General features: G+C 34.1%; 1 protein-coding gene and 2 non-coding genes across 5 annotated transcripts in view; 2 read left to right on the top strand and 1 right to left on the bottom strand.

Annotated features, from left to right (window-relative positions):
* Positions 1-27,029, bottom strand: part of ADK (adenosine kinase) — a 532,082-nt gene that overhangs the window by 85,225 nt on the left and 419,828 nt on the right. For all 3 annotated transcript variants that reach the window (XM_030334273.1, XM_030334275.2, XM_030334274.1), the window contains 2 exons: positions 26,108-26,143; positions 17,492-17,606 (listed from right to left, as the gene is read on the bottom strand). In XM_030334273.1, coding sequence (XP_030190133.1) covers positions 17,492-17,606; positions 26,108-26,143 — 151 coding nt within the window. The remainder of the gene's footprint in view (positions 1-17,491; positions 17,607-26,107; positions 26,144-27,029) is intronic.
* LOC115527858 lies at positions 8,942-9,021 on the top strand. The gene has a single exon (XR_003973085.1). It is a non-coding gene; the product is annotated as a small nucleolar RNA U2-19 (small nucleolar RNA).
* Positions 9,581-9,650, top strand: LOC115527857. Its single transcript, XR_003973084.1, has one exon. It is a non-coding gene; the product is annotated as a small nucleolar RNA U2-30 (small nucleolar RNA).

Here is a 27,029-nt window from a genome sequence, read left to right on the forward strand (position 1 = left end):
TGGTTAATTTTGTCTGTCTCAAAGTTTTCAAGGGTAATTGTTAAGATAGCTTTCAGTCTTTGGTAACCTGAAACTTAAAAGTTTTGCGTGCATGATAAATGGGATTGAATTCATTGAACATCTAGGTCTTTTTCAAATAGAATGGAATGCTAAAACATTAATTAATGAAAACAGATTTTGCTTTTGACTTCTTATTGCAGAGAAACTAAGGCTATTTTGGTCTGTTGGTAAACATGCTTTGTGCTTAAGTGGTTCATAAGTTTGCCACCTAAAGAATTCTGGTGTAACAGTTCACAATTGGTTACTACTAAGTTTTCACGGGAGACTAAGGTTTCTAAGAGTTAAAATTCTGCTGAATATAATTAAGACTGATGGAAATAAGAAAAGCAACTCTGTACATAAAAAAGTAGGAGATGTGTAAGAAAGATATAAGGAATGGAAATAGATTTTTGTGGAAGGTAAAAGAAAAAGAAAGCAATTTTGTCCTAAATGAGACTGGTTGTTTGAAGAAAAATGGCTTGGGACAAAATGCGAAGGCAAAGTAAAGTTGTAGAAATTCTTGAAGGGAAATCTTTGGAAAGGTTAGGTTGTGTGGTTAGGACAGACTAAGGTTGCAATGAATGGATTTTAAAAGTACACTGGAGGGAATGCAAACTGGTGCAGCCGCTCTGGAAAACAGTGTGGAGTTTCCTCAAAAAATTAAAAATAGATCTACCCTATGACCCAGCAATAGCACTGCTAGGAATTTACCCAAGAGATACAGGAGTACTGATGCATAAGGGCACTTGTACCCCAATGTTTACAGCAGCACTCTCACCAATAGCCAAATTATGGAAAGAGCCTAAATGTCCATCAACTGATGAATGGATAAAGAAATTGTGGTTTATATACACAATGGAATACCAAGTGGCAATGAGAAAGAATGAAATATGGCCTTTTGTAGCAATGTGGATGGAACTGCAGAGTGTTACGCTAAGTGAAATAAGTCATACAGAGAAAGATACCATATGTTTTCACTCTTATGTGGATCCTGAGAAACTTAACAGAAGACCATGGGGGAGGGGAAGGAAAAAAAAAGTTAGAGAGGGAGGGAGCCAAACCATAAGAGACTCTTAAAGACTGAGAACAATCTGAGGGTTGATGGGGGGTGGTAGGGAGAGAAGGGTGGGTGATGGGCATTGAGGAGGGCACCTGTTGGGATGAGCACTGGTTGTTGTATGGAAACCAATTTGACAATAAATTTCATATTAAAATAAAAATTAAAAAATAAATAAAAGTACACTGCTTTGAGGTTAAAATTCTGCTTTTCTCTCTGTTCAAAAGACAAAGTTTTCTTGGATTATTCTGCTCTTGATTAAAAAAAATAATAATAGGGGGTGCCTGGGTGGCTCAGTTGGTTAAGCGGCCAACTTTGGTTCAGGTCATGGTCTCACAGTTCATGGGTTTGAGCCCTGCATTGGGCTCTGTGCTGACAGCTCAGAGCCTGGAGCCTGCTTTGGATTCTGTCTGTCTCTCTCTCAAAATAAATAAACATTAAAAAAAGTTATAAAAACAACAACAACAACAACAATAATAATAATAAGCAAAGGTTTTTTTCTCTTGTCTGCCAGGAAAACCAAAGCTTTATGTTTTAAATATTTAAGTTTATGCTTTTATTTGGTCTTTGGTTTCTTGGTTAAAACTTCTCAATGTCAAAGGAGCTAAGTTTTGGTAACAACTATATAACCCTACATATTGGCCTTTGGAATTTCCTATTGCCACCTTGGTTAAATAAATAAGATTTGTAATCCTATTTAGGATATCCTTTATAACTTTTTAAGGTTTTAACTTCCCAGGATTTAAATTGTAATGAAGTCTTTGACCAATTAAGGCTTGCTTATTTGGTATGTTATGTTACTCTGTAAGCCCTGTCAAACAAATAATGATAAACCTTAGGCTGTACTGCTTGGGTAAATGCCAAAACTATTCTAGGGATTATATGCAATTCCTAAAATTTTAATATGTTCTGGTATAAGGTTTTCACCTAACATTCTAAGTATTTAAGTGTTCTGTGTCACAGAAATAACTGGATTACCTTGTCAATTGCATCACAACGACTCATATCACATTGTTAACCATGTCCATTTTTGAGTTCTATCATTTATAATTAATTGTTCTGATGCTTTAGCAAAACATGTTTCATCTTTAAGGGCTTTAAGGACAAATATAGGTATTTGACATCTTTATGATTAATACTAAAATGGCTAGAAATTTCCAGAACTAAAAAGCTCCATTCAAATTGAAAAAGAATTAGTAACATGGGACTAAATGAACTGAAGAAGATGGTTATAGTTCTGTGACTTTTGTTTTGAAGTATTGCTGGATCTCTAATGTTTGCCCTTCCAGATTAAGGAAACATTCTCTTAAGATACCCATGATATACAATAATAGGATAAAGTATTCCTCTGTAAACAAACTAAAGCATTTAACTTTTCTACCTGAACCCTCTGAAATTCACAAACTCTCAACAAGTGTTCTTTCTTTCATGCCAATTACAGTTACTTGCATAAGTTCAATGAGAGTCTATTCTCCTTGTAACAGGATACCATTGGAAATACTGGTTATTTTAAGAAGACTTTGACTGGAATGTTATATTTGAGAGCAACATGCATAGACTCAGATATGACTATACAACTTTAAGGAACTAAGGTTGACTTTATGAAACATGGAGCCAATCAAGCCCTTTGGAAATGTTGGCCTGATACCTTGCTTACAGAGTTCCCAGCATCCTTACCAGGTGAGTAAAGAATGTCACTTCTTAAGAAACCTCAGGATATCTTGGGGACCTGGAGAAGAGGAATTCTCCCAAATCTGTAGGTATTGCAGACATGGCTTGGCTTCTGGCCTACAGAGACTACTAAAAGTCAATCTAGAGATTCCTTACAAAAAGTGCCAGCAAAGCAATTATAAAAGATCTATATGACCAATAGCTGTTCTTGCTGTACTTATGTAAATAATTAGGCCAAGGTAAAAATTGTAGTTGTTTTACAAATGAACTAGTCTTGATTTGGCTAACTCAAAAACAGAGGTGATTCCAGAGAGAAAAACTATGCTTCAGTAACACACCTTTATGGATACTAAATCCTAGTTCTGATTGTCTTTAAATGTTTGTTGTTTGTGTAAACTGAAGAACTTGAGGTAAACTTTAGAAAAATTGTCACCATAGCATAGGTATGGACAATCTTCTTGCTTGTTATTCTGTGGCAATAATAACAGGACCCCATGGACATGATTATTTAAACAACTGGAAAATGGGATGGATTCCCCCAACAATTGTATATGAAAAGTCTTTTTTCACTGTAGTCTTATCAACAGATAAAGACTATAGTGCTTTATTAAATTATTCAATTAAGGCTGGGTTAATTCACAAATCTCTAAATATTCAAACCATATCCTTCCTAAACTTGAACTGACAGTTCCTAAAAACCCACCCCATATAAACCCAAAAGACCTGGTTTATTTAAAGTAGTTAAAGTCTAATATACCAGGGGATTTAATCCAAAATGCAAGGGCCCTAGTCATCTTATGTACTCCCACAGCAGTAAAGTTATAGAGGCACTCTTCATGGGCTTCTATATCTAAAGTAAAACCCATACCTCCTTCGCGGGAAACCAAGAAGCAAACTAATGTGTCTTTCTTATTCCTGTGAACCTGTGGAAGACCTCAAACTCCTCTCATGATGGTTGTACCTTTCTTTTTCATTCTCCTTTCCTCAATTTATACTGACAATTCCTTCTTAAAATGGGTCATTCAAAAGGATCACCACAGACATTTAAATTATAAACCAGAAAAATCCATCTGATTCCTGCTGCCTGTTCCTATTCCATCTGAGGATGCTTCAAGCCTGACATCTAAAAATCTTCTCACTGGCAGCACTGACAGACACTGGGTTTGTAATTTGCTCTAACCGTTAACCTATATTTTTCTTATTTCCATAAAAGTACCTCTTATTAATTACTTGATTGCTTACTGAACAGAGTCTATATGATAGCTATACACCACCTGTTATACTGTTAATACCTTCAGTGACTGTCAATAACATTACATTACTAAATACTAAAAAGAGTCAAATGCATAGAACAGTTCTACAAAATAAAATGGCATTAAATGTTTCAACTGCTGCACAAGGCAGAACCTGTGTTCTCATAAAAATAATGCTGTGTATACATTCCAGATTACCACAACAATATTTCCGGATTTCTAACTGACATGAATACTCAAATTGGTGCTTTAAACAATCCCTTTCCGTCCTTTAGTGAGTGGTTTAACTCCTGGACTGGAGGATTACTGTCAAATACCAAAGGACTTTTATTGGGGTTTCTTTATTCTCATTATGTTTTGCTGTTTTCTCCCTCGTATCTCCGCCTGGTACCAAGACTCCATCACTACAACTTCAAACCAACTAATGATACTAATGAACTCAAGGAGGTTCATGTATGTTGCCCACCTTGGATTTAGCTGCCTCCACCTTTTGTAACTCCCCTATGCCTTCCCAAACTGACCAATATTAACCCATATAGGCAGGGACGTCTCTATGTCCTTACTCAGCAGGAAGATGTTACAGAAGATGAGATCTTTAACCTTCAACAACCTTAAAGATTTAAGGGTCAAAATTGTTTAGGGGTGTTATGATGAGGGAGCATAGGCAGGCTGAGGGCAAAGTACAAGCTAGCACCCCTCCTTCCCAGGTGGGATATGTGTAATATTCCTCGGACCCTCCCAGCTACCCAAAAAAACCCAAGTACAAAAAACAAATGGTTAAACTGATAAGAGTCTACACCAGTTTACAAGAAAAAGGCAATCCCATCAATAGCCCGAAGTCCAGGAACTCCCTACATCTTAATGTTAATGCTTTGCTAGAGGGAAAAACAACCTTAGCTTGACAATAGGTAGGCCTCCAGTAATCTGTGAGTCTTTAGCATATGAAAATCTCTTTAGCAACCTCCCTTTTGATTTTACCTCCCCCAAGTCCACAGTATATAACCAGTCATTCTTCACAACCCCAGTGCAGCTCGCTCTTTCTGTCCATGGGTCCTGTCCCCGTGCTTTAATAAGAATCACCTTTTTGCACCAAAAACAAAACAAAACCCTCCCCACACACAAAAAAACAAAAAAACCCCACAAATATATATGCTGAAACTGGAGGAGGAAAAATGATAAAAATACAAAAAAGATCATAAATGACATATGAGACACAATAAAAAAGGCCTAAGATATGTGTAACTGGTGTCCCAACTGGAAGGAGAGGGATGCAGTATCTAAAGAGATAATGGCTGGAAAATCTCCCAAACTAATAAGAGTCATCAACCATACATTCAAAAAGTACTAAAAACCCTAACAAGATAAATACAAGAAAAAACAAGAACCAAGTAAAAAGTTAAACTCAAAGAAAAATTCTAAAAAGCAGAGAAAATGGAAATATATCTAAAGAAGCAAGAATAAGAGTAACAAGTGACTTCTTGACAAAATAAGAGAATCCAAAGATAATAGGTCATTGTTAAAGATTCAAAGAATGTAATTTCCAATGTAGAGTTCTATACTTACTGAAAGGCAAAATAAAGAATATCTGCAAATAAAAACTAAGAGAATTCGCACAGAGTGAAATACTGAAAGAAGCTGTGTAGGCAAAAGAAAAATGATAAAATAATTCATAATTATTCAGATAAAAACATGGAAATGTAGGAAGAGAAGAAAAACAATGGAAAAAGTAAAATTTAATTGCACAAAATGATAACAGTATTTTGTCACTACAAGGCATTAATAATTAATGTGACTGACAACAATAATACAAAAGGTTGGAAGTCTTAAATGGAATTGAAATGTTCTAGGACCTACCATTGTATGAGAAGTGGCAAGCCTTATAGTTTATATTTGACTCCAATATGTCAAGCATACATTTTGTAATTTTTAGGGCGAACATCAAAAGGATATACAACTACCAAGCAAATAAAAAAGGAAATGAGAATAAAAAATACTTGATCAATCCAAACGAAGCAGGAAAGAAGAAAAAAAAAGAAGATAAACTTGTGAGACAAATAGAAAAAAAAAGAGTAATATGTGAGATATTAATCCAATTATATGAGTAACTTATATTGAATATCAACAGATTCCAATTAAAAAGTTGCCAGAATGAATTTAAAAGATAATAAAAAGTGCATTTTGATTACAAAAAAAATCTTATATTTAGGAACATAGAAAGTTTGAAAGTAAAGGGATGGAAAAACCATGCAAACACTAAAACAACATAAAGCCTGTATAGTTATACTAATAATAGATACAAATCTCAATCATAGCAGGACACTTTAATTAATGTCTCTCAGTAACTGATAAAACAAGCAGACAAAAACTAAATAAAAATATAAATGATCTGGACCACAAACTTACCAAACTTGACCTTACTGTATATACAAAGACTATATTAAAGAATGTCAGCATATACATTGCTTTCAAATGCACAAAGAATATGGATAAAATTGACCATATGATGTGCAGTAAGACAAAATTTCAATAAATTTTGAAGAACTAAAATCATTCTGCATGTCTGACCACAATGGAATTAAACCAAAAATCAGAAACAAGAAGATAATTAGAAAATCTCCAAATATATTCTAGATATTTAAAAATTAAACAAAACTTCCTAAATTACATATGGATTAAAGAAGAAATCACAATAGGAAATGGGAAATAATTTGAACTGAATATAATGAAAATAGACATACCAAAATTTGTAAATAAAACATGGAGAAAATAGAAGAAAGAAATAAGTATCTGAAAATTTAAAAAGTAAAAAACAAATATTCAGTAGAAAAAAATCAACAAAGGCAGAGTTGGTTATTTTATATTAAACAAATTTTTTTTAATGTTTTACTTATTTTTGAGACAGACAGCATGAGCAGGAGAAGGGCAGAGACAGAGGGAGATACAAAATCCTTAGAAGGCTCCAGGCTCTGAGTTGTCAGCACAGAGTTCAACGCGGGGCTTGAACCCATGAACTATGAGATCATGACCTGAGCCGAAATTGGAGGTTTAACCAACTGAGCCACCCATGCACCCCTAGAGTTGGTTCTTTATAAGACTATTAAATTGATAAACCTTGTCATGGCCATGAAAATTTGCCTCTCAGATGTGCCAGGTGGAGCTATGCTCTGAAATTCACCACTGCATTCATACTGAGGCCACATTCGCCAGGAGCACAACTGAAACAGTATGGAGACCTATTCTGGAGATATGTGGGACTCCTTTGGGCAACTTTGCTTATGGGGCAACTTTGGCTTGAGGACTCCTCTCTGGCCTTGTCAAAACTTAACCATATTGTAATCTATGCCTCTTCCTGCCCAACCTTCCTTCACTGCAACACAGGGGTCAGACCTGTACCACAATTTGACAGGTCTCCCTGCTTCCTCTGGCCCATAACTTATCTTGCCTTACAGGTGTTTCCTTTAATAAATCTCTTGATAATCTAACATCATCTAGGCATTTACTTCTTTGAAAATTAAAATTAAAATAAACTTCTAGGGAGAGTGATCAAGGAAAAGAGAAAGAGCATAAATTTAATTCCAAGATTAAGAATTAAAAAGGGAATATCACTATAGATCTGCCAGTATTTAAGAAGATGAGAGAATATTATAAATAATTTTATGTTGGATGAAAGAGACAAATTCCAAGAAAAATACAACTTTACAAAACTAACATAGGACGACTGGGTGGCTCAGTCTGTTAAGCATCTGACTTTGGCTCAGATCATGATCTTGCGTTGAACAAGTTTGAGCCCTGCATGGGGCTCTGTGCTGACAACTCAGAGCCCGGAGCCTGTTTCAGATTCTGTGTCTCCCTCTCTCTCTGCCACTCTCCCACTTATGCCCTGTCTCTCTCTCGAAAATAAATAAAAACATTAAAAAAAATTTTTTTTTTAAAAACCTGACATAGAAAGAAAAAGAAAAAAATGAACATTCCTATTCAATTAAAAGAATCTGTAATGAAAAACCATCCAACGAACTATTCTCTTGATATTCCCTGATATTTTGATGGGTGAGCTTGTTTAAATTTTTACATGAAAACAACCTCAAGCTTATAAAACTCTCCCAGAACAGAAAAAGGGTACTTCCTAATTCACTTAATAAGGTCATCATAATGTTCATACCTAAACTAACAATGATGTTACAAGAAAGGAAAATATGAAACAAACTCTTTCATAACAACACTGCAAAAATCTAAGAAAAATATAATCAGATCAAATCTGATGATATATTAAAGGAACACCATGACTATATTGGGATTATCCCAAGAATGCAAAGATGGTTTACCATTCCAAAATCAAGCTGTGATTCACACATTAAAAAGGGGGGGCGGGAGGGGAACAAAAATTATACAGTAATGTTTAGGAGATGCAGAAAAGTTATTTGATAAAATTCAACATCCTTTCATGACTAAAAATATCTTACCATCATCAAAAACAAAACTCTTTGCAAACTATTAATGAAAGGAAACTTCCTTAATCTGTTAAAGAGTATTTGTAAAGAGACTACCACAAACTGCATCCTTTTTGATGAAATATTGAAGCCTTTCCACAGGAGACTGGAATAAGACAAAGGTACTCACTACAACCATTTCAACTGTACTCATATTCCTTGTGCTTCACTGTGCTGATAGTGCAGTAAGAAAAATTAATAAAATAAATACCAAGATTGGGAAAGAAGTGAAATTGTCATTATTCACAAATGATATCATCATATACATAGAAAATCCAAAAGAATCAACAGACTTATTATTACAATTAATAAATGAAAACAATGTCATTATAAAAAATTTATATACCAGTAAAACACAAACAGAAACTGAAATCTAAAAAGATGCCATTTACAAATGGATAGCATCATTCCGAGATCTGCTCTTTACCGAAATGGATCAATGATGACAATAGATAAATCGAAGCATCAGAAGACTTTCCAGTGTCTCTGATGCGTGATCTCTGTATTTCTCTCTCTCCTTTTTTAAGTTTATTTATGTTTGAGAAAGAGTGCTCGCAAGAGGGGAAAGGGCAGAGAGAGAGGGAGAGGGAGAATCCCAAGCAGGCTCTGTGCTACCTGAGCTGAAATCAAAAGTTGGATGCTTAACCTACTGAGCCACCCAGGTGCCCCTGATCTCTGTAGTTCTGAGGAGCAAAAGTAATTTAAAACAATAAGGGCTTGTGTCTGGAGTTGTGAGGGTGTGTGTGCATTTGTGTGTATAAAGATGACAGTAGAGGGGCTCCTGGGTGGCTCAGTTGGTTAAGCTTCTGACTCTAGGTTTTGGCTCAGGTCATGATCTCACAGTTTTGTCAGTTTGAGCTCTGCATTGGGCTCTGTGCTGACAGTGCAGAGTCTGCTTAGAATTCTCTCTCTCTCTCTCTCTCTCTCTCTCTCTGTCCTTCCCCTACTCACACAGTCTCTGTCTCTCTCAAAGTAAATTAAAAAAAAAAGTGACAGTGGATAACTGAGGACTTATTGATGGAGGAATGAGATTGGAAGTAGATATGTGTGTGTATGAAAGACTAGTCAGTTCTCAGCAATGATGAAAAGGTTTTACTACTGACTTCTATAATTATGAGTGTTTTTACACTTGATTGCAGCTCAGAATTAATTAAAAAAAAGGATAGCATCAAAAATAATAAGAGGGGTGCCAGGCTGGCTCAGTCAGGAGAGCATGTGACTCTTGATCTTGGGGTTGTGAGTTCAAGCCCCATGTTGAGTGTAGAGCTTACTTACAAAAAATACAAAAAACAAATAATAGGAATCTTATAAAATCTAGGTATCTTATAAAAGTTATATATGTGAGACCATTACACTGAAAAAACTAACAGTTTGAGAAAAATTAAAGACCACCTAAATTAATAGAGACAGATACTCTTATGGATTAGAAAACACAATATTGTAAATATGTTAATTCTTTCCAAATTGATTTCTAGATCCAATATATAATTCAATTCAAAAAAATTCTAGTAAGAATTAAAAATTTCAGGGGGTTAACAATTTGATTCTAAAATTTGTGTGGAAATGCAAAGGGTCAAGAAACACCAGGACAGGCCTGAAGAACAAAGTTGGAATTCTGACATTATGAAATAAAAAGACTAATTATAAGTAATCAAGACAGTGTAAACTGGTTACAAGGATAAAGAAAACAATGGAATAGAATAGTCTAGAAGAAGACTCACAGATATCAGGTAATATGAAATGTGACAAAGGTGTTAATTTATTGCAGTAAGGGAAAGGATGTTTCTTTTAATAAATGATGGTGGGCCAACTGGTTATTCATATAGGCAATTATATTATATTATATTATATTAATAAAAATTAATTCTAATTCTAGACAGACTGTGACAAATAAAGAGTAACAAATAAAAATGAGCTAAGGATACACAAAGATTTTCTTTAAAAGAATAAGAAAAATACTACCCATAAGGGGAAAACATTATTAACTGGACTAAATTAAAATTAAGAGCTTTACTTATCAAAAGATACCATGAAGAGAATGAAAAGGCAAGTCACAAAGTGGGAGAATATATTTACAATACATTTATCTAACAAAAGACTTGTATGCAGACTGCAAAAGGAATTATAAATCAGTAAGACAATCTAATGTGGGCGAAAGACTCCAATAGCAACTTTACAAAAGAAGATATCTAAATACTAATAAGCAAATGAAGAGGTGCCCCACCTCACTAAATTAAGGAAATTCCAATAAAAAACACAATGAGAAACTAGAGCATACTCACCAGAATGGCTAAAATAAAAAATGGACAGTAGAATATACTGATGAAAATATAGAAAAATAAAAGCCATTCTATATACTGGTGGTGGGCATATAAATTGGTAACACCACTTTAGAAAACTAGAAGTGAAAAACGGAACTCTTCTGTATTATAACCATAGAAGTGGTTGCATGATCGTATGCATTTGTCAAAGCACACAGAACCTTGACACCATGAGGAATGAATTGTACTTATTAAAAAAACCAGCCTAGATATGAAAGGAAACCAAGATGGAATACAAACTCTTAGAAATAAACCTAACTGTATTACAAATAAGTAATGTAACCACATTGAAGTAGATGGAATAAAAGAACTAACCCAAAGTGACTTTGGATAACAGTATTTTGACTAGACTGTAGAGGGCTACAGATAAAAAGAACTGTAAACAAACACTTTAGGAAGTAAATATGTTCTTTTCTCACAAGGGTATGGGTAATTTGAAAGTACTTTAGGATGGAACAATAAGTAAATATATTTTGGATAATGAGAGCCAGAACTTCCAATGTCAGAGGAAGTTAAAAGGAATGAAAGGGTGAAGGCTAGAATGAATTCTGTTGTTAGACTGGAATCAAAGTTACCAGCAGGTTCAAACCATGTAATTTAAGTAGATAAATAGATATAGAAATAAATATAGAAGAATGAGTAGAAATAAATATAGAAAGATGCATGAGTTAATACACATACATATATTGCCAATCTGTTTGCTAAAAGGGTCCCAAAGCAATGATTCTCAATTAGTAATGAGCATATCTTGCATCCAGATCTGGGTTTCTAGATATCATTTCCTAATCAAAGGAAAGAGGGATACTTGAAAAAGTAGTTGATTCCAGGACGGAACCAGGGAAAATACAAGAAATTAGAGCATCTTATGTTGTCAAAAAGTAATATATTGCTCAAAAAAGGATATTCTTAAAAATAAAGAACTTTTTTTCATGAATATCATGTATAGACACTCTGAAAGAATGCCACTTAATTTGTTCTATTCACAACATCAGCAATGTATGCCAACAAGATCATCATTTAAAACTGGTTTGGCTGTAGTATAGATAACATTTCCAAAATGATTTATGACAATATTTTGTAGGAGTAGGAGTCGTGATGATGTGCTGACATTATTATTCTTCCAGCTGCTAAAGTTGTTTTCTTTAGAGTCTGCATTTTCTATTGCACACTTTCTGTACTTTATGTCTACAAGAATTGTAAAACACATTGACCTTTTCTTATAATGTATAGCACTGAGTATTTTTAAAGAACATGAAAACTTAACTAGCAAATGGGGTGACAAGCTTCTTTAAGGTCTCAGGAACATGAAGACAAGCAGCTTCAGTAACCTCACGTACTTATAAGGAAATGACAAAGGGCACTATGATGAGACTACCTTAAATTATAAACTAATCAAATGAATTTGGCTCTTTAAAATAATATATGTAGATTGCTAGTAATAGTAGATGAGTACATGACACTTTGTGAATTATCAAGAGAAAGAAGCATTCACCAAAGCTTGACTTATTCAAATACTAGATGTTTAGCTACTAAAAGGTTCTGTTTCTATCATCCTACAAAATCATAAACTTGGGCAACATTATCAAATCACCTAATCCAAAGGTTTCAAAGTGAGATGAAGGACAGACAGCATTGCTGTATTACCTAAAGGATCTTTACAACAATACACAACCCTATACTCCACTTCCCTCACACTCTACAAACCCCATTCTCATACATCTTCTCAAGGATGTATATTCTACTACTCTTCATAGGGATGTATCAAGTTGAAGTGAACATACTTCTATGAAGGCAGGGCTATATTTATCAAAAGCCCACCAGGTGATTCTGACATGGCAGCCCCTGTCTTCCACATGAAACTTTTGACCTAATCTATTTTCTTCCGTTTGGCAAAAATCAAAATTCAAACAGACCAGAAAGAATTCTGAAAGTATTCAGAAAAGTCTACAATTTATTCTGGAGTGGACCTATTTCATTGTGTCACATAAGAGCAAAAGTGTGAAATGCATTATTTTCAATTTAGAATAAAAATCCTATTGCTTTTTCCAATTTTTAGTGATATATGTAGTACAGAAACCTGGAGAAATATAAACTTTCTGTAAAGACATATATGTCTGTATATGTGTATGTATTCTGTATATATGCATGTATATAAAATATTCATTTTTACTACAATTGTTAATATAATAAGGTATTGATATATGAAGATCTCATTAGTAATTGCTGTCTAGTAGGAAATAAAAATCTATAGTCTTAGTTTTTCTACAGTTTATAGACACAGGAATGACTTCCTTGACCTGACTCTTGTGCTACCTAACAGGTTCATTCAACATTTATTAAAAGGTTCAAAGTGTATAGAATCATATTTTCTTTCCTGCCTGTCATTCCTGGCTTCTTACTCTTATTACTTTCCAGTGCTCCCTGCCACCCCCACCCCAGCACTCCCCCAAAAATGGTTGGAACTCAATTAGCCTGCAAGCAATGATACAATGGTTGATACGTGACAAAACTTCTCGGCAGATGGATATACAAAATGGAGACTCAACTGAAATAGAGGTGACCAAACAGGATGTTAAAGACTTTAGATTCACAGACAATTTAGCAAAGAGGAATTCAAAGAACTACATGTATAAAATAACAGTAAGTGGCTTATAGACACCATATATATCTCAAAAGGAGAAACGTCTCTAGAATTAAATACCAAGAAAACTGACTTTGTTACATTATTGCTAAATGACACAAACTTAGCAGTAATCATTTAAAAATACTCCACATTGTGAGGTTTAAGGAACAATGATTCCTAATTAGTGTTTTAATAAGTGTGTTAGCACTGCCTTGTGCCATGCTGGAATGTCACTTATGGTAAATTAAGGGATACTTTCCCTCCCCATTCTCCATTAGTATTTTAATGCTAGGAGGTGGGAAAAAGCTGATCCATATTCAAAAGCAAAGGAGGAAAAACAATAACAAATTGGCATCTCTTCTGTGAATTGCCCCACAGGCCAAGCATTTTTATGTTCTTAATCATTATTAAATGACTTAACATGACACCCAGAGCCTGGCGAATGATTGCATCCTGACATGAGAACGAATTACAAATGAAATGAAAGATCAAGCCGTATTAGAGGATTGCCTCTGGGAAATGAAAATCTTTAATTCTCTTTTATTATTGACATTTATTTGGCTGCCATGAATAACAACACAGCAAAGAGATTCAGCTATGCTTGTGCACTGAATAGCTTATCCCAGGGCTCAAAACTGCATTAACATTTATCATGTTTGCTTTTGTAGCTGACACCGCTGAACAGATTCTCTATCCATCTTGTATTTATCATGCATTGCAGATATAGTGCATCCTCTAATTTAAGTTCATTTTCATATAGTATGAAGAGTAAAGATTAGCCAATGTCTTTCCTCAAATAAATTCTTGCCAGTAAGTATTCCTAAGAATGGTTTAATAGATTTCATAAAGAACAAAATGAGTTGACAAAGAAATTGAGTCACAGGAAGGGGGGGACTAATTTTAAAGATTTCAGTTTTGGGGAAATTGTATAAATTCACAATGAGGAAGACACTTGTACACTATGTATATCTAGAATATATAAAGCCTTAAAATAAATGTCTCCAGAAAGAGCAACCAAGTAGCATTTTATGAATCTGAAGGCAGTACTACAGTCTTGTAAGATAAGAAGTCTCCACGTTTTTCACTTTTCCAAGCAGTGTTCATTGCTAAGACAGGAACAGGCCACCTACTACATGAAGACAATCCAGATGGTTATTATCAATGCAGGGATATCTTTTCATGATTTATTTCTTTTCTCTCTTGCACAAATTAACAGTGTGGCTTTTTCTGTCACAACAATTAAAGATTATATGGTACCTGATGCCTTTGCTCATATGGTCCTCTTCACTCATATGACTAGATTGCTCTTCTTGCTTTAAATCCTTCCTAGAATTCAAGGCTTAGCAAGGATATCAATGTATCTTAGGAAAATTACTTAGTATCTCTGATCTTGATTGAAAATTAGTTTTTATTTTTCTGTCTTTCTGTTTTTTATACTTTTAATCATGGAAAAATTGTAAATATATACACAAGTGGAAGTAATAACATAAGGACCACCCCACATATACCCATCACCATTTCATTTATAACTCCACTATTTGTCACTCACTGGATTATTTTGAAATAAATATATTTTTTAAGTTTGTTTGTTTGTTTATTTATTTATTTTAGAGAAAGAGCATGTGTAAACAGGGGAGGAGCAGAGAGAGTGAGACAGAATCCCAAACAGGCTCCGTGCTGTCAGCACAAACCTCCACGTGGGTCTTGAACTCATGAACTGTGAGATCATGACCTGAGCCGAGATCAGAGTTGGATGCTCAACTGACTAAGCCACCCAGGCACCCCTGAAATAAATATTTTTTAAGTAAGCGTTTGAATCTTGTTTTTGACAATTCTAAAGTAAGAAAGTTGGAATGAATTAATTCTAAGGCCTCTTCTTACCCAAAATTGACACTCATTTCTTTTTTTGACCCTTTTCAGGCTTAAATATTAAATTCAAGAAAAATTCACTATAACATCTTTCTTTTGGCTTTATTGATCAGTCTCCTTTCTGAGTCAATACAACCCATATAGTCTGTACCAATAATGAATAAGTGTAATTTTACTTCTTTGTATTTACATTTTTTGTGTATTAATTTTATTTCCTAGTTAGATGGTTAAGGCTTATATCTTGAATTTCTGTTTAGCAGTATATTGAAAAAACACAAAGGTAATAATTGCTACTGTTTATAATAATTATTAGTTAACCGACAAGTTTTAATCTTACTGGTTCACACAGAATTAACAGGTTTATATTTGGCTTGAATAGTTTTCATCACACTGATGATATTAATCATTTTAACCAATAAAATATTTGTTTACTATATGAAACTCCTATATCTGTAAGATAAGTGAGGTTTTCTTCTTGAAGTTTAAAACTGAGGAAGTAACTTATCTGTGGATTTTATTTGTTCATAATTAGATAAATTCATTTAAGCAAGCACAGGAATTTACTAAGTAAAACTTTTTTTTTAGGAAAGACATTATTAGACTGACAATATTCCCAAAATATTAAAGTAAATAAACTAAATCAAAGTGGATTTACTCAACTGAATTTTAATAAATTACCTTCTTGAAAATGAAATCTTTTCTACTGAGATAGAAGGTAGGTTTACTTATTAAAATAAGAACAGAGGCATCTCGGTGGCTCAGTAGGTTAAGTGTCCAACTTCGGCTCAGGTCATGATATTACAGTTTGTGAGTTCAAGCCCCGCATGTGCTCCATGCTGATGGTGTAGAGCCTGCTTGAGATTCTCTCTCTCCCTCTCTTTCTCTGCCCCTCTCCTGCTTTCTCTCTCTCTCAAAATAAATAAGTAAACTTAAAATAAATTAAAATAAAAACACTACAAAAGGTACATTTTCACAGAAATAGAACAAACAACCTTAAAATTTATACAGAACCACAAAAAGAGTCTGGGCAGGAAGAGGGGAGGGTAAAAATCGTAAAAAAGAACCCCAACCAACTAACCATCAAAAGAAATACAAAAGACCCTATATAGTCAAAGCAATCTTGAGAAAGAAGAGCAAGGCTGGAGGCATCACACTGCCTGATTTCAAACTATATTAGATCTAGTAATCAAATCAGTATGGTACTTACATAAAAATAGGCAGACACATGTATCAATGGAACATAACAGAGAGTCCAGAAATAAACCCATCCCTAAATGATTAATTAATTTATGACAAAAAAGTAAAAAATATACAATGGGGAAGGGACAGTCTTCAATAGATGGTGCTGGGAAAATTGTACAGCCACATGCAAAAGAATGAAACTAGATCATTATTATGGATGGCCAACAGGTACACAAAAAGATGCTCAACATCAGCAATCATCAGGGAAATGCAAATCAAAACCACAATGAGATATCACCTCACAGCTGTTAGGATGCCTATTATCAAAAAGATAAGAAATAAATGTTGGTGAGGACACGGAGAAAAAGAAACACTTATGTACTGTTGGTGGGACTGTAAATTGGTGCAGTCGCTATAGAAAAACAGTATGAATGTTCCTCAAAAAATTAAAAATAGAACTACCATATGATCTGCAATTCCATTTCTGGGTATTTATCCAAAAGAAACAAAAACACTAACTCAAAAAGAAATCTATGCCCCATGTTCATTGCAGCACTATTTATAATAGCTAAGACAATAGCTAAGTATCCAATGGACACAGACACAATGGAATATCAGTCAGCCATAAAAAAAAGAGAAGAAAATCCTGCCATTTAAACAATATGAATGAACCTTGAGGGATTTTTACAAAGTGAAATCACTCAGAGAAAGAAAGAAAATACTGTATGATCTCACTTGTATGTGGAATCTAAAACAAAGAAACAAACAAAAAATAAAAAAACCCCAAAACTGAACTCATAAATACAGAGAACAGATAGGTGTTTGCCAAAGGCAGGGGTGGGGATGGGGTCAGTGAAATGCATGAAGGTGGTAAAAAAAACAGAAAAGAAAGTATGCTATTTTCAAATAAATTATAATATCAAGAATATAGAATTTTGTTACAATTAATCTTCATAATACTGGGTTTCTCATACAATTTCCACATGTACCTGTAGCCATTATAGTATCCTCTCTTCCTTGGGTGAAAATCACGATTCGCTGCCTCTTCGGATTCACCTTTGGCAGAGCTTGTGTCTTTTTGGCTATTTCTTTAATGTCTTCAGTCTATTAATAGAGAAGAGGAAAAAGTTCTTATAACCAGTACAATAAAGCAAAACTTACTAGTGGTTTAAGGATTTAGCTTCTCATGCTCAAAATAGGAGAGATATGTACCCCTACTATAAGAATTTTAACTACATACAAAAGTAAATAGAATAGTACAATAACCTCCAAGGAACCCACCATGAAGTTGAAAACATTTTATTTATTTATTTTTAAAGTTTATTAATTTATTTTGAAAGAAAGAAAGAGTGTGACCATGAGCAGGGGAGGGGCAGAGAGAGAGAGGGAGAGAGAGAATCCCAAGCTGATGCTAGGCCCAATTCTACAAACTGTGAGATCATGACCTGAGCTGAAATCAAGAGTCAGCCCCTTAAACAACCTAGCCACCCAGGTGGCCCCAACAATTTTAAATTTGTGATAATTTTTATCTATAGTTTTACCCACTTGCCTTTCATATTATTCTCAAGCAAATCCCAGATACAAAATAATGTTATCCATAAATGTTTTATTATGTATCCCTGAGAGGTAATGATTTAAACATAACCACAGACTAGTATATTTTTTTAAATTAATAATTTCTTAATAGCAGCAAATAGCCAATATTCAAATTTCCAATTAAAGAGAGATTTGTAAAAAATAAAAAAGGAATATTGAATTATTTTAGAGGTTTACAGAATTATGCTGACTCTGGAAATAATGTTGCTAAAATGCCAAAATTTTCAAAGAAAAATGAAAGAGATGCTATTTCCTACAGACTTAATTTTATTTAAAGAAGATAAAGTTAAAAAAAATAACAAATTAATTCTAGAAAACTGATGCTATTTTTCACATCACATAGGCCATGAAGTTTTACATCTTAACTGTTCTGACGTGAAATCTAACTCTTGAGCTATTATCAGTAGGATTCTTAGAATCATGTTTTCAGCAATTTTAAAATAATTAAAAAATCCATGTCTGAATTCAGTGGCCCTCTAAACCATGCATGGTTTGGCCTTTTTGGTACTCTCTCGTGTGTAGTTTCAAACAGTTATGGAGAGAGAAACACATACTAGAGGAGAAATATATGAGTGGTATCAAGGAAGTGAATTAGAATATACAGGACAGAAAAATTTAGGTAATCAAGGTAGACAAGTCATAATGGTTACAAAGAACATCAGCAACTATGACATTTTTAAAGGTATGAAAATCTTTAGTGAAATATTCTATGTTGTTTGTTCACTACATACTTAAGAAATTCTAGATAATACATGAATCCAAGCTTCTACTGCACCTAACATGACGATTCTGGACCACTGCTGTTTTTGAAAAGAATAGCCACGTATGGTAAGACAATGCTGCTGACCTTTCAAACATGCTGACTGTTTCACTTTGGGTTGCTTATTTTAGAACAAAACTAAGCCTGAACTCTGATATCTGAGAAAAGGAATTCCCTCAGTTTTAGGGAAAGACTATCAGAAATGACTAGTAACAGCTGAAAGGACTAAAAAAAGAAAAACAAAGGCCACATAATGACATTTTCACTCTCTCAAATAAATGTATACATTAATTAAAATGACTGACATATATTCTCCCAATCTCCTTAGCACACTTAAGTTTTACTACTGTCAGATTTTTGCTTGATTGGGTACAGTTCATATTTAATAAAGATAAAGGGGCAAAGCCCAGAGCCACATTCAATCAATCAATCATCATCAGAATCCGATGTATGTAGTGGATGTTTTTTAAATAGAGGTCTTTCTTCAATGTGGTATAAGGAATAAATTAAGAATGAGATTCCACAGTTGTCTTCTGGCCAATGGGAAGATATATATATTTTATGGGAGTTTGAGTAACTTAATCAAAGAAACCTTTCTTATGTCTCAAGTTAAATTTTATAAAACTGGCAATTCAAGATTGAAATAAATTTCCCAAATATAAAACACAAATCTTTACAGAATGGTTAAACTTTATTCTAATTGTATCCATGTCCACGGTTCATACAAAATCCTTCTGTCACTCTGGAATCACTGTCAGTAATACCAGATCTAAATTTCTTACTGTGCCTTGAAGAGCCACTGCTTTGGCTTCAATAGTTGAGCCCAATCTAGGATGGAAACTTTTCTTAAAACCTCAATTTTTTCTCAAAGTTATATATTCCTAGTTCTGCAGCCACCCCCACCTCCCCATAGATTCTTCTCTCTTATACTTGCGCTAGCATCTTACCAGAATTATGAAATTACAAGGACTTGAGAGTGTGACACACCTAGATCTGTGTACTTTGAGTAGGTAAATAAACCTCTGTGAGGCTGCACTTCCTCATCTATAAAACTAAGAAAATATTTATGTTAAAAGATGTTGGGAAGTGGGGTGCCTGGGTGGCTCAGACAGTGTTCCAGCTCATCTTGCAGTTTGTGGGTTCGAGTTCTGATATCTGTGCTGATACCATGCAGAGTGCTTGGGATTCTCTCTCTCTCCCTCTCTCTCTGTCTCTCCTTTGCCCTTTCTCTCTCAAAATAAATAAATAAACATTTTAAAAAAGAAAGAAATATGCTTAGAATTAGTGGGCAAAAATTTGAAGAGAATCAGGATATGTGCATAGTCTCAAAGTATTTCCCCTAAGATACTTACTCATTACAAATTTTAATTAGTAGGTGAAACAAGATTTTTGTACAGTCCCCAAATATCATCAAGATGTTTATTAAATGCAGTGATAAAATAGTAACTTTACAAAAAATAAACTGGCAAATACCACCTTAACCCAGTGACGAAAGTTAATGTCACCAACAATAAGTAAGACAAATAAGTAAGACAATGGAACATCATTTATATTCCTGATAATGATGCACTGAGAAGGGCAAATCACCTCTGTGGTATTTCTGGCAAAATTGCATACCCTCAACTTAATTAACAGAAAATATCAGAGAAACTCAAATTGAGGGATATTCTATAAAATGATTGACAAGTATTCTTCAAAAGGATCAAGATCATGAACAAGAAAATGAGAAACTGTCACAGATAGGAAGAGACAAAGGAGATATGACAAATGCAATTTGTTTTCCTGGATTAGATTCTTGAACAGAGAAAAGAAATTAAGAAGAAACTGGTGAAATCAGAATAAGGACTGTAGTTCAGTTACCAGTATCACACTAATGTTAATTTTCTGGTTTTGATCAATATACCTTCACTGTGTAAGATGTTACATTAGGGAAAGCTGAGTGTACTAGTTTTGCAAATTTTCTAAGTCTAGAATTATTTCTAGAATTATTTCAAAATAAAAAGTTGAAAACAATTGTTGTGAGGATGAAAGAAGGTCAGTGAAAGAGCTTAATGCCATATTTAACAAGTGCTAAGTACTTAATAAATGTTCATTTCTTTCCTCTAATAACCATCTTTAATACTCTCCAAAACTCATATCCTGCGGTTGCCCCAAAATCTCTAGAAAGGACCTCAAGAGTTTTGAGTATTGGGAATTCAATTATAGTATCTAATAAGGGAGGAGAAAAAGGAAAAAGGGGAAAGAGTAGAAGAAAGCTCATATAATTTAGTTATGAGCCATGTATGTAGCTCTAAAGTGCTCATTAAATCTTAACTTCTATGGCAGTAGGTATTATTACTATATCCTCATTTTGTAGGTGAAGACATTGAGTCACGGAGGAGTTAAGAAGCTTCTTAAGGTCATAAATATTCTAAGTGTACAACCAGGGCTAGCACCTACAAAGCCTGACTCCAGAAATTATACCCTTAACCAATATTCCATGCTCCACAGATTATACTGCTTCTTTGAATTCTGGCAATGTGTTTTCTGTTGTTATCACAAAATGATAGCATGTTCAATTGAAATCATTTTTCTGTCACATGCACAAGTCACTGATGATCCTGTATTTAAGTTTGCTATTTTTTTCCTCTTAATTATTCTGGCTTGTATTTTACCCTAGTGATTTCAGTTTTTAACTTTCAAGATATTTTTCATTTTCCAAGGTCATTTGGAAATCTAATCTCCTCCTCCAATATGTTAGGATGTGAGAAAGAAAGAAGTGTAGTTTGTATAGTAAAGAGTACAAGACTTAAAGAGCTGGCTCTGGTTCTGGCTCCATTATATATTAGCTATGTGTGATCCTGCACAAGTCATGTAGCCTATTTTCCATCTGTTGAACTGATAGGGCAATACATGCCCCACTTAACCCCAAATGGCTTGTGTGAATATTAAATGTATTAATTATATGTTGGAAAAGGTTTCATAAACTGTGAAGCATTTTATAAATGCTAAATTATGCTTTTATTGTCACTGGTGATCACACACCTTAAATTTAGCATTGTCTTCCAAATTAAAGAATATACCCTCTTCATTCCATTTTTAACAAGCTGATGATACACATGTTAATACTGTCACAATCTACCTACTCCTAGAGAATACCAATTGTGGGGTTCCCACAGTGCCTCACTTAACCATATCACATTCTTTTGTTTTCCAAATAGAAACTCCTATAATAATTATGGTGCGCACATGATGTGTCAGTGTCCAGTCTTATCTCCTACTACCTCCTTCTCCTCTCTTCATTCCAGGCACATTGACCTTCTCTCAGCTCTTGGACTACACAGTACATTATGCTCCTTCTCCTTTGGGGGCCTGTGTACTCTTGTTCCCTCTGTTTGAAATTTGTTTCCCTGTTGTTTCTTTGTTTTGTTTTTTTCTGTCAATGCTAGATATCCATATTTTTCAAGTTTTACTTTCCTCAGAGAGTCATTCTACGACTATCATATCTAAAATAAGAACCCCTCCCATGTTCTCCTTCACAGTATACTCTCTGGTCACTTCTATCTTGAGTTTAGGGTCTATCAGAGTGTTAGGCCCAGAGTTAGTGCTCAGTAACTATTTACTGAATGAACAAATGATTAAATGAAGATAATTAAAAGACTATCTTATCTCTTTCTGTTAATCTACTGTTTTAAAACTGTCCTCTTTGGGGCGCCTGGGTGGCTCAGTCGGTTAAGCGTCCGACTTCAGCTCAGGTCACGATCTCACGGTCCGTGAGTTCGAGCCCCGCGTCGGGCTCCGGGCTGATGGCTCAGAGCCTGGAGCCTGCTTCCGATTCTGTGTCTCCCTCTGTCTCTGCCTCTCTCCCGTTCATGCTCTGTCTCTCTCTGTCTCAAAAATAAATAAAAACGTTAAAAAAAATTAAAAAAAAAAAACTGTCCTCTTTGAGGGCACCTGTTGGGATGAGCACTGGGTGTTGTATGGAAACCAACTTGACAATAAAATATATTTAATAAAAAAAAAACTGTCTTCTTTGGGGACTTAGTCACCTAGAAAAGCTGCATTGTACTCTCTTAGCCAGCAGGACCCAATTTAGTGTCTTATTTCCAGAAACTCTAGGTGATCATTCATTGTATCTTTTGCATTTGTGAGGAACACAAGAACCTCAGAAAAATTTTGGAGAATTCTTTGGGAATCAATACCTCCTGAATACTCTATGGACTTTCTATCCAATGCTGATCAATGGAATTTTCTGTGACGGTTGATATGATCTATATCTGTACTAATATGGCAGTCCCAAGCTACAAAGGCTATAAAGAGCACTTGAAATCTGTCTATTGAGATTTAGGAACTGAATTTTAAATTTTATTTAATTTTAATTAATTTTGTGGCTAACAGATGCTGTATTGGATAGCACAATTCAAAACTTTCCTGTCTCAGTGGTATAAGATCATACAGTCATCAATGGTCAGATACAGATTACAAGTCTAGGATCCTCTGGATAGAGTCAGGGGCTGTGGGGAAGTTGGAAAAGGGAAAACGATTGCTTTGTTTTCTCTATGGTCAGAAGTAATGTATCTTAGAGATCTAAAATAAAACTAAAATTCATTGCTTGGAGTAAAACTGAATAAATGACTCAGCAGAGAAGGTATGTATTATTTTCATCATTTGGCACATAGTCTATTGCACAAAGGATGAAAATACAAAGAATATGATATTTAAGTTTTGGAGGTATTTTCTTTATTTAATTTAAATCAATTTTCAATACTGCTTTTAAAAGGTTTAATAATGAAACATATTTTTAAGTATCTTATTTTTATTTGGGTTCTAAAAATATAAACCTTTAATTGGTTCAGTTCAAGATAAAGTAGATTTAAAAACACATTGCAGTCTGAACTGATTTCCCAGAATAATAAAAGGCCTCATGAAACTTTTTACCTCAAGAATTGTCATTTTAAATTCTTAGCAGGTCTGTCATTTGAATCAGGCACTATGCAATTTTCCATCATATATATATATATATATATATATATATATATATATCCTCTCTCTTCTGCTTTGTGCTTTGCCCAGCTCCAGTTTTTATCTCATTCTCCAGTGCCCTCCTAAGCTGCCTCTTCTTACTGAAAATTGCCCAATTCATTTTAAAGATTAAAGATTTTTTAAAAAAGAAAGATTATCTAAAATTTGCAGAGAAGCTAACCAGAATATCATAAACAATGCTACTGAAGATATTTCCTGATGAATAAATACTGGTTATTTTTAGAGGCTTTTGGACTGGTCTGTTAACAGACATATCACTAGTTGCAATATTCAGTGGCTTTGGGAACTGATTGGGATTTATAATAGAAATGATGGTAGAACAGCAGAGCCAGTAGAAAAAAAAAAATGCTCACCTTTCTTTTTAATCTTTTCATTTCTTTCCTCACTCGTGCCCCAGTTTAGAGGTAAAATTAAAGTTGAGAGGGATAAAATGTAGATTTTGTCTAGTTTGTCTCAGTAGACCTGAGAGCACTGACACATTTCTATAGGTATTACACTTGATCTTAGCCAAAAGGCTGAGAAGCGATTCTATAGATATTAAAGTGTTAAGATAAAGTGATTTATTCTTTTTTGATTCTTTAAAAACACGAAGCTTCAAACTTATGCTTTCCTATTACTGTCTAATGGACTAAGGAAAATTTAATGACATTTTAAAATCACTGAATTCCTCTAGATAGGATTCCACATATGGGTTATATTTATTAACAAAAATATTCTACTCATGGCTCTTATATATTCTACAATGCTTGGAGTATTTTAGGAAACTCATGAAGGGACACATCAAGACATGGTGTGCTTTATCTAATCTAACATATTACTGTCAACATTACCAACAGAGCAGTTTTGCTATGTTAGAAGGTAGTAAGATATACTATTATAAACATCATCACTTGGTTTATATGCTGTAATCAATTATGGCAGATTTATGGTAAAAAGAAACAATTCTAGAATCAGTAAATAAGAATTAATGCAAAGGTTAATATGATGCCAGTTAGTAGAAAACAGAAAAAGTTAGTTTGCATAGGATCTAGTTTTTTCATAGAATACTTATACCACAAATTCAATGTCTTCCTCCAAGAAGAGGAAGCTTTATGTCTGACTGTCAAGTCCTATGTATGACATGGATAACATGCATGTGTATTACTCTGTTGCTCGATAATGAATCTTCCTTTAGTACATTTAAATAACTGTTCCATCACAAATTCATACAACACTTTTCTCTGAACAGTTCAAAGTGAGATTACTGATACATCCAATCAATGCTCACAGGTTTTCTAGATGGTCAACAATACTGAGCATGTAAATAGTTTAATTTTTTAAAATTACTACCATGCAACATTCCAAGTTGCTGTACAGAACACAGCATTCTACATAGTTCTGGCTCAATACATATGAGAGTCATAAAACTTATAAACTCAGTTTATGAATTCTCTGTCAGTTAACCTGGGTTCAGATTAAAGTCAATGTTTTCTAATAATCAACTGGAAGATAGATATTATATAGATAAAAACATGGTGTTATCTGTCTTAATTTTGCCAACAACAACCACATGGAGTTTTGAATCTTGACAGCTAATACTTCTACTAGGAAAACAAAATTAGGACCTAGAAATTAAAACCAATTATTGATATTTGGTTTCAGAAAATTTATATACATTTATGCAAGAAAAAGAGAGAGAGTGAGAGAAGAAAAAAGAAGATTAAAACAGGAAGTTTATATGAGTGGGATTTAAATTAATCAGTCCCTAACAACTGTTAAGTACAACCTTTGGAAATTAATTTGCATAATGATAATCTACATGTGGTAGGGGTGAAATTATTTAAATGACATTATATTTCACTATTTAGTCTTGCTCCACCACTGCTTTAGCAGTGAATCCTTATGAAATGTAATACAGCTAATGAGGTAGCTTTTTAACTGAACAAACTGACAGGCCCCATATCTGCAGAGGCAGCTTGAAACCGTGCCCAACCTCTTGGCTTCCCAAGAGGCTTTTCAAAATTCAATAAATAACATCTGTAGGCGATGTTGGGTGCAGACCTAGCAGAGTGCGTCATAACACTGTGCTGGCAGAACAAAGAAACCATGACGACTGCCAAGTTTCCATGGCAACTGCTGCGAGGCTCTGAGAGTATAATAGCACATCAATCACTGTCCAAAAGAACTTCATTATCAGCTAGAAAAAACCTTTAGGATCTGTTTAGTGTGCAATTGTGGGTTAACTCACCTCAAAGCCTTGCTCTCTAGCAAAAGTGGCAGCTTCCTGAAATAAAAAAAAAAGAACAGTTAATTATAAAGTGCTAGGTAATGAAGAAATAATCCATTTTGAAACTCATTCATACAGTCTTCTTTTTACACAATTATCTCAATATACCCACATAGTTCAATTTTTATTCTTACGCCAAAAAAGATTTCTTTTTCCCTTGGCATGAAAAAAAAAAAAAAAGGCAGCATAATGTCAACACACTTCACAAGTTGGAATAAAGAAGATGTAGTGCCTGTTTTTACTGTAGCTGTCACAGTGAGTTCAGGTGTTTTGACCCCAGCAAAGAAAGACAATCATTTGAAACCTAAGGAACATACTGGTGGTTGTGTTTTTAATTGAAACAATACCTTTCAGAAAGCTCTTCTGTAGAGAAGAATGTCTACTAATAAATGTATAGATTCATAAAATCATCATTTTGCAATCCCTAATGAAATTTATTCAGGCAAGGATCATCAATAGATGCTAAATTCATTAGGTGAAAGGATGACAGGAAGCTGGGTGTTTCATGGAACCAAAATATCACAGATTATATGCTGGTCACGGGGAGCAAAGTATAACTTTATAATGAGAGGATCAAGCTGTCATCACTTTATCCCAGTGATCAATCCTATCAGTTTTTGCCATTAATAGTGGAATCACCAAATACTCTGTGCCTTCTCTTACGATGCAGTATAAAGGACACAGCATCACCTATAAAGTTTTCTGACCTCATTTGTGACATTAATTACTCAAAACTTTAATTCAATAACTAGCAGTCTACAGAAAATACAGAGGATAGGAGAACAAGTTAAATGATACAATGAGAAAGCAAATGGAAAAATCCATAAAGTAGGACATTCTATAAGACAAATAGCTTGGTCTCTTCAATAAATCAATCTTATGA

Source organism: Lynx canadensis, chromosome D2 (genome assembly GCF_007474595.2).
Source record: "Lynx canadensis isolate LIC74 chromosome D2, mLynCan4.pri.v2, whole genome shotgun sequence".
NCBI classification, from domain to species: Eukaryota; Metazoa; Chordata; class Mammalia; order Carnivora; family Felidae; genus Lynx; species Lynx canadensis.